Below are 8,686 nucleotides of genomic sequence, written 5' to 3'. Positions count from 1 at the left end.
ACCTAACTTCTTCTCCTAAAACGTTAAAAATTCGTGTCCTTGGTTGGTATGACAGAAAAAAAAATTAAAAATTGAGAAACCCACCCCCTTACCACTCCTTACACTTTTACATACTTAAGTTATATGCATTTGTACATATATATATATATATATATATAACTGAAATCAGCTACAAATTAATGAGAATTGTAAAAGGTGACAACTTATAAGGGTTATTATAATAATATTAGTTTTTTAATATTATATTAGTTAATATATTTATTAGTTTATATATTAATATATAAAATATTTATAATATAATAGCTATAGTGTAATATATGTAGATTATATAGTTATAGTAATATATTTTTAATAAAAATACGTTATATTAACCCTTATTGGTTGTCACCTTTTACAATTCTCATTGATTTGTAGCTGAATTCAATTTGAATGCAATGTTTACACATCGATTGTCATTTTGATTTGATGACTAAAACGTCAAAATCCCATTATCATTGAAAACGTGTCACACGTCTGATAAGGGTTAAAATTAAGGGAGCTGGGGAAGGGGGAGTTTAACCAGAAAGAAGATAGGTATATATAATTCATAAAAAAGATTCAATCTCGAATTGATGTGATCATCGTACAGCGACTAACTTCAAACGGTCGATTCCACAATCCTTTGTCTAAATTCCGAGCCGAGGCCATTTCGTACGTCATTTATCCAAACCTTTTTTTTTGTCCTTCCCTTTCTTTCATTTTTTATTTTTTTTTTTCTAATTTTTTTTTTACCAACAAAATAATTTCTTTATATTCGGAAAGAGTGTTTGTAATTTGTAATCGTGTGTATGAAGACAAAGAAAAGGATATGAAAAGATAGTCATTGTAATATCATCGAAGTGGATGATGTCTCCGTGACAACAAGAGTGGCCAAGTGTGTGTATGTGTGTGTAGTGGTGACACTGAGATTTACTAATCTAACCAAATCAAATTTTGGTTAGCAAGAAAATTTGATTTACACCTTTGAGTAATTCACCACCCCCTCTTATTAAAATAAAAATTAAAAAAAAAACCAGTGGGTAACCTATCTCAAAATAAGTTGATGGAAGTTCTTTTTACAAGGATATTATCATCCTAATCACCCTAATCATCATCGTCATTAATTCCAAGATCATCTTTGGTGAAAAACAGAAAAGGTGTTACACGAGAAACGACCCTTCTAGAATCTTTCCATATTTTCACTGATGCCAGTAAGTTATGTGTGTATATATATATATATAACATATGTACATATGTATATACATATGTATGTATGTATATATGTAATATAACCATTCGAACAAGTCAACGACGAGTTTTGCCCCTATTCGATCGATAATACTCTTTCCGATGACTCAAAGAAAACTCCAGCTTACGAAGGGCAGAAGGAAAGGGGAATGTGGGAGAAAAGGAGAAGAACTTTGAAAATTTATCCTCTCCGTCCTTCTCTCGAATTCTCCATTTTCCCTAGAAACTTTTTAAAGTCGTCCTTAGATACGAGTTTTGCCTTGGCATCGTACCACTCCTCCTTAAACCCAACCCCTTCCCTTTCTCGTGCTTTCGTATTGTATAAAACGTATCTGTACCGTTAGCACACTTGACCTCAGTACTCTCCATTTTTTTTCCTTACAAGATTCGGCTTTTAGAATTCTATAATTCATCATAGATAGTTTGGTCAATAATTTGTTCATTTGAATTCAATTGGTATCATTTAATGACTGAGTGTCAGTGTCATGTTGCCATTAATCAAATACTTGAAATCTCAGGTGTTTTCCTATCTTCAGTTTGGCCTGGTCAACTGTTATATCTTATGTTTTAAAAACCATGTGTACCTATTACTAGTTTTTTTTGTTCCCATATCTCACTCGTAGGGTTCCAACAACGAAGGCCTCAGCTTATCATCGTTCACGGCCATTCTATGTTTCGGTTAGTCGATCGACCCCTAAGTTTCAGGCAACGCGCCAACGGTTGGATATATAAGGTCAGTTTTCATAATAAAAAAATGAAAAAGAAAAGAAAAGAAAAAAATTATCGTACGGTTTAATGCGCAAGAATAATTGTCTATATCGCAGTAGTAGTCTTTTGGTCACTTTGCCAAATGGGTCATCACAACTATGTTGAAAAAACATTATTGGAATAATGATGAAGGATACAAGGAACGAAATTTCGAGCTCGTTGTGTTTTAAGTTAGCATTTAACGCCCACGATGGAACCATAAAAGTCCCTAGAAATTCAATAACGTTAAGAGGCATCTTTTAAACGAATTATCAAAAAAGATTTTCTCATTTGATGTAAGGATTCAACCTTGAACAAAATAAAAAAAGAACATACAACACGTAGATCGATTCGTTCGACGTAAATTCGTTGCAATAACCAATGAACCATGATGGACAGTGATATATGTAGATCGATGAAGCCCAATCAGTGCTCTAACCAAATCCAATCGCTAATGACCAAAACCAATTACCGTGTTGCTTCACCATCTCGTACTCGCTAAAGCAAAACTATAGTATAACTAATTACGAACAAAGTTAACTTAGTTTCAATGCTAACTTTGTTGCAACGCGTTAGCTCGAGATTTCGTGTATATATCCTAATGGTTGATGGGTATTTAATAATTATAACATGCATTGCAGATTTTCTATTTAATTATAAATATAATACAATACACCTTGATTCGTGTGTGTGTTTTAGATTGAACTATTATACAAATATATCTATAATGTTGCTTATCCTTTTGTAATATTTCAACACACGTTTATTGTTTTTTTAATAGAAAGATATTTTTCAAAATGAAATAATAAACATGTCAATCATAAACAAAACAAGAACCATTTGGCAATAAGTATAATAATTATCTTAAATAAATCAACGATCCATCTTTGATTAGAAGTCCCGTGGGAAGTGCACATTAAATGTACTCTTCAGATGTTATTCCTCTGGTCAAAGGAACCTGCGGCGGATCCTAGGGCAAGTCCATGGTTTGCCTGGTTGGCTACCGCTGTTATACTATGGCGTTGCAGAAGACGAATTACCAAAGCCATTTTAGCGGTGTCACCGTTTAGGCTATTAAAAAGACGTACGGCAGTTGCTTTATTGAAAGAAAAATCATCTTCGGTGACGATGAAACCTAAAGGAACGACTACGACGATGACAACAACTGCAGCTACGATGACTATGGCAACACCAACTATGAAGACTCGGGTTAAACAACAACAATATGGTCTTTTACGAAATCATCATTTTCATCAACAATTTCAACAACAACAACAACAACAACTGAAAGAAGACAAGTGTTGCAAGAGTACTTCAACTGGAATTAAAACTCGTGTTAAACGATTATGCACCGGTGACGGTCCTCATATTTTTTCGTCATCGTCATCAGTCATAACGAATAATAATCATCATCATCAGGTCAATTATAGAGTTACCAGAAGTGGCAGAATATATGGGAAATATCATAATAGAATCTTACCGACGGAAACAATTTGTTTAACATAATTTTGACAATGGTTTACATAAACGTGTACATATCAAAAATATTATCGTATCTTTAGTCCCTTTTAAAACATTTTTTTTTATTATTAAACTAATTAGAATCCTTCTAAAAAACCTGTCTATAGAAATATGGGGTCATCTTTTGACGATTCGTTCTCCTTGTGTCCTCGACACGTTTTCAAACTACGATCGTTTGGCAGAGACCTTCAACGAGGTCGTGTCATGGTACTTTTCGTAGACAATTTTTAGATCAAATGGCAACTATAGTCTATGCTTGGCTATCCAACCTTTTTTTGGAGACTTGGCTGGCGTCTTGGTATAACCTCCTTTTTTTTTTTTCAACAGAGTGCAGATCGATACAAACCTTCCAATGCGTTGAGGTCTAGGGCATGAACTGTGTTTCGTACGATAATATTTACGAAATTTTTATTATTTTTTAACACTTTGATAATAAATTCTCGATAGCATTATTAGGGTGAATCAAAAGTTTGTATGAGTTTTGATAGTGTTGCAAATTTATTTTTGAAACTGCATAATTGATTGGTTTTCTTTTTTTGGTAAAATTTAATTTGGAAATATTAATGACTAAAAAACCCACGAGATCTTGGTTCACCCTCCTTCTTCTGATTAGGATTTAAGGTTTACCCTAATATATTTTTAAACTTCAGCTTGGTTTTATTTTTTTTTGTAACATTTATTTTGCAAATATCAATGAAAAAATTATTATTTAAAAAAATAATTAAAAATTTAAATTAATTAAAATTAATTTAATTACAAAATTTATTTCTTTTTTGTAAAATTTACTTTGAAAATATTAATTAATTAAATTACTAAAGTTCAGCAAGATAAAAAATTAAAAAAAAATATCATGTGTGCAGATCACACGTGTCAGAAAAGAAACCTTCAACAAACGAAGTTTCAAGAGCAAGATAATTGTAGGATTTATTTATTATGATATTATTACCATATATACGACATGCGTCGATCACGAGGCTCATTTAGGAGGCTCGTTTAGAAGGCTCGTTCACAAGACTGGTTCACGAAGCTTGTTTACGAGACTCGTTCACGACGACGCACGAGACACGAGACACGGGACACGGGAAACGACACCACACGTGTGTGTGTGTGTGTTAGTGTTTTTTTTTTTATTTTATAGAGGAAGAAATACATTTACGTATTCCAAGCTTAGGTGTTTCGCCTGAATATGTCGAACTCAAGATGTTAATACCGACTAAAACCTACCCTTTCCTCTGGCCTCTGATCCCCACGGAAACCGCCGTTAGGCATTACTTCGTGGAGGGAAGATCTAGCTACTGCTCTTCCTTCTGGTAGCTAAGGTGACTTCTTCCTTCCTTCTAATTACTGTCTTTCGCTTTTCTTCTTTCAATGGAACGCAATTCCGTAAGGACTTCAGTAGCAAAGGTACTGATAGCGTTCCAGGCAGTTTTCGATGACAGCATTACTCTCCTATTAGTGTCTCTGGTTGGATTGTCTGGTTCAGGATACTCTCCAGTTAATCACGCTGCGGGTAGACACGAGGGTACACAAAGAAAACGTGCTCCACATCTTCAGTGACTCCTGGGCAGGACGGACACTCCGGGGAATCATCGTGCTTGAAGCGGTGGAGATACGCCCGGAAACAGCCATGTCCTGACAACATCTGTGTAAGATAGTATTTGACTTTGCCGTGACTCCGGTTCAGCCAAACGTCAATCTTAGGTATGAAACGGTGCGTCTACCTTCCCTTCTCTGCAGCATCCCACTATAGTTGCCATCGCAAGATGCTATGTTGCCGTTGTTCTGTTCTGAGTTCTTCCGGGCTCAGTGTGGTTGGACCTCTTTCGTTGATATAGGTTCCATCTTTCCTCAGCTAAGACTCTAAGAGGCAGAGTTCCAGAAATGACACACACTGCTTCCTCAGATATTGTGCGGAAGGCACTGGCTAACCTGTAAGGCACTAAGTCTGTAAATTGGACCCATTTTTCTCCATGATTCTTGGTTTTCCAAGGCATCAGACCATATTAATATTCCATAGGTCAGCACGGATGTGACTACTGATGACAACAGTAACCTCCGATTTTGCTTTGGACCTCCAACATTCGGCATCAATCAAGATAAGCTAGCTCTGACTACTGAGGCCTTCTTACTCTCGTGTTCAACTTGCTATAATAATATATATTAATAATATATATATATATATATAATAATAATATTCATACTATATTCAAAAATAATATTCATACAATATTCAAAAAAAATATTCATACAATATTCAAAAATAATATTCAAAAAAAATTAACGAATAAAATAAACGAGGCTCGTTCACGAGGCTCTTTTTTCGAGGCTCCTTTACAAGGCTCTTTTACGAGGCTCATTTACGAGACTCGTTTACGAGGCTTTAACGATGATGATGAATGATGAATGATGAATGATGAATGATAAATGATGAAAATATATATTATTATGATATATAATATAATGATGATATAATAATATAATTAATAATATAATAAAAAAGGCTCGATTACGCTTAACGCGAAACTCTTAACGCGAAACGCTTAACATGAAACGCTTAACGCGAAACGTGAAACTCGTATACTAGTACACTAAATACTAGTAGTACTAGTATATTAAGTAGTACTAGTAGTACTTGTTAGTATAAGTACTACTAACTTAGTATAGTATAAGTATAGTATAACGTATAGTATAAGTATACTAGTATACTAGTATACTAGTACTAAGTAGTAATAGTACTTACTATACTTTGTATAGACACTATATTTCTAATATATAAACTATGGTTTCTTAGAAAGGGGAGCTTTTCTTTAACGCATAAATAATGTTTTATTATACCATCTATTAGGTACGATCACATGTTTTATTTCTCATTTTAAATTCTCTCATTTTCCCTTCATCGTAGCTTTTCTCTTAGGCCAGAAGACTTTATTTTTTATGTATCGCAAACTACAGAAAAAAGTGTGAAATTAAGCAGGAAAACACGATAGGAAGATTCCAGAGTTCAACGGAACGTGTTCTTGCACGCCAGAAGGCGTTATTAATTGTGTAGAATAATATCTCTAATGCGGGTAATTATGCGTTCACTATTGGAAATAGTAAAAACGATCATCGTAAGTCATTAAATAGCTTCCAATCAATATATTTCTTTTTTAATCCTTTCTACTCATACTAGACAAGTACAATCTCAATAGGTTACTTTTGTAACATTATTTTTTATTTTCTATTCAGATGATTCGCAATTGGATATTGTGAATTGTGATTCAAGTGTCTCTCGACCGAAAATTAACGCCGAATAGTGTCGTGAAAATCTGCAGAAAAAAAATATTAGGGAAATTTCAAAGAGTTCGTCGAAAAGCGTTCGTGCATTTCGTGCACGCAGAGAGGTGTTTAGTTACCATACATATTTTAGTTACCATAAGCAACTCGTCTCATTTCTTCAAATTGAGAACTTGCTTACTGTATAATATGTTTTATATAATATGTCAATAAAACGTAAAATAATTTTTGAATTTGGTAACAATATTATAATAATAATATTATAACAAATAAACCCCCTACAATTATCCTACACCTGGAATTCTACATTCATCTCATTTTCTCGAAACTTCGTTTTTTGAAGATTTCACTTTTAACACGTGTGATCTGCACACATGTTGTTTATTTTTTCTCTTCCTACTTAGTATTGTGGCCGTCTCATAGACGCCCGCCGCTCCGTTACATTGCCGCCTACCGCTCCGTTACATTTTTTCAAATCACACTCATTCTAACGAAGTTTTCACTTCAAAAATATTAATTAAATATTTATTAAAGAAAATATGAACTTTTGGTTAATTCTAATATTTTGTTAAAGTTTAATTTGACATTTGAACGAAGCTCTTTTCAATAATTTTCTTATTTCTAAACCGAATTATTGTTGATGATATTTAAGATTAAATGAAATAGAAAGGAGTGATGATAAGACACAAAATTTGGGAAAATATTTAAAAGAGTATGAAAAAGGGTATAGAAAATGTGTATCTTTTCTAAACGTTTCTTCTTTTCTCGAGTCCTCTCATCGCGTGAAGAACGCCTAGGCTCGCAACAACGAAGACAACAATGAAAACCTCCGCAAGTTTCATATCAGAGATGTGCCAATTTGAAAGGCACAATGCTCGCGGTTTCAGAATGAGCCAACATATCGAACGACGAGTAACACAGTCATGCAGAATGAAACGTATCTGTGTCAAATTTAGTGACTCTATACAAGTATACTCTATCCATTGCGTCATAACTATGACGAACACGTTTTACTGGATCCATCTATATACTCTTTTTTGTACCCACGCATTTAGGAAATAACAAAAAAAAAAACACAATTGGGCCAAGTTGAACTGAGATTTACCTTAGAAATGAATACAAATTTTCCTACACATTCTTAGGGATTTTATTATATTTATATTTCTAAATAATTTTTTAAAGAATATTCATAGTTTAGAATTTTTCTTAGAAATTTTAGGAACGTAAATTACAATTTTAGTTTATAATAAATTTTGTTGTGCACCCTATTAACTAAAAACACCGTATTTGTAAAATAGTAGGTAGAAATAAAATATATCTGATATATTAAAAAAAAATACATATATATATACAATATATAATTAAGGGTTGGGAAGTTATTAACCCTATAAAACAAAGTCATAGTTTATAAATTTTTAGAAATACCAATTTTAGTTAATAAGAAATTTTATTGTGCAACCTACTAGCTTAAAATATCGTATTTGTAAAATGGTAAGAAGAAATAAAATATATTAGATATGTATTAAAAAAAATATATATATATATATATATATATATAATTAAGGGTTGAGAAGATAATAATCCAAGTAAATTCCAATTTTATTTTATAACAAATTTTGTTGTGCACCGTAATTACTAAAAACATCCTATATAAATAATAGGAAAAAATAAAATACATCAGGTGTATTAAAAAACCAAATATACATAATTAAAAGTTCCGAAAATAAATTGAACTAATTACACAAAATTTATAAATAAATATTCGATCAATACTATTCTTTTTTTTTTTGTTCTTTTTTTTTTTGTTCTTTAAAGTGTATCGAATAAATTTTGTAAAGCAATTTAATCGATGCTATTAAAATTCTAATACAATGCA

General features: G+C 32.5%; 1 protein-coding gene and 1 long non-coding RNA gene across 2 annotated transcripts; one reads left to right on the top strand and one right to left on the bottom strand.

Moving 5' to 3' along the window:
* Positions 1 to 1,719: 1,719 nt before the first annotated feature.
* Positions 1,720 to 4,196, top strand: LOC107070017 (uncharacterized). The gene is made up of 2 exons (XM_015327802.2): positions 1,720 to 1,999; positions 2,947 to 4,196. Exons 1-2 carry the CDS (start codon positions 1,937 to 1,939, stop codon positions 3,517 to 3,519), a joined length of 636 nt encoding a protein of 211 aa, XP_015183288.2. The 5' UTR covers positions 1,720 to 1,936; the 3' UTR covers positions 3,520 to 4,196.
* A 181-nt stretch (positions 4,197 to 4,377) lies between these two features.
* On the bottom strand, positions 4,378 to 5,901 carry LOC107070016 (uncharacterized). Its single transcript, XR_001476196.2, has 3 exons — positions 5,464 to 5,901; positions 5,256 to 5,394; positions 4,378 to 5,176 (listed from the first exon to the last, which is right to left on the bottom strand). It is a non-coding gene; the product is annotated as an uncharacterized LOC107070016 (long non-coding RNA).
* Between the last annotated feature and the right edge of the window lie 2,785 nt (positions 5,902 to 8,686).

Source organism: Polistes dominula, unplaced genomic scaffold, assembly GCF_049000335.1.
Source record: "Polistes dominula isolate Pdom_NZ unplaced genomic scaffold, Pdom_raw_medaka scaffold_35, whole genome shotgun sequence".
In the NCBI taxonomy this organism is placed as follows: Eukaryota; Metazoa; Arthropoda; class Insecta; order Hymenoptera; family Vespidae; genus Polistes; species Polistes dominula.
This window is presented reverse-complemented; position numbering and strand designations above follow the sequence as displayed.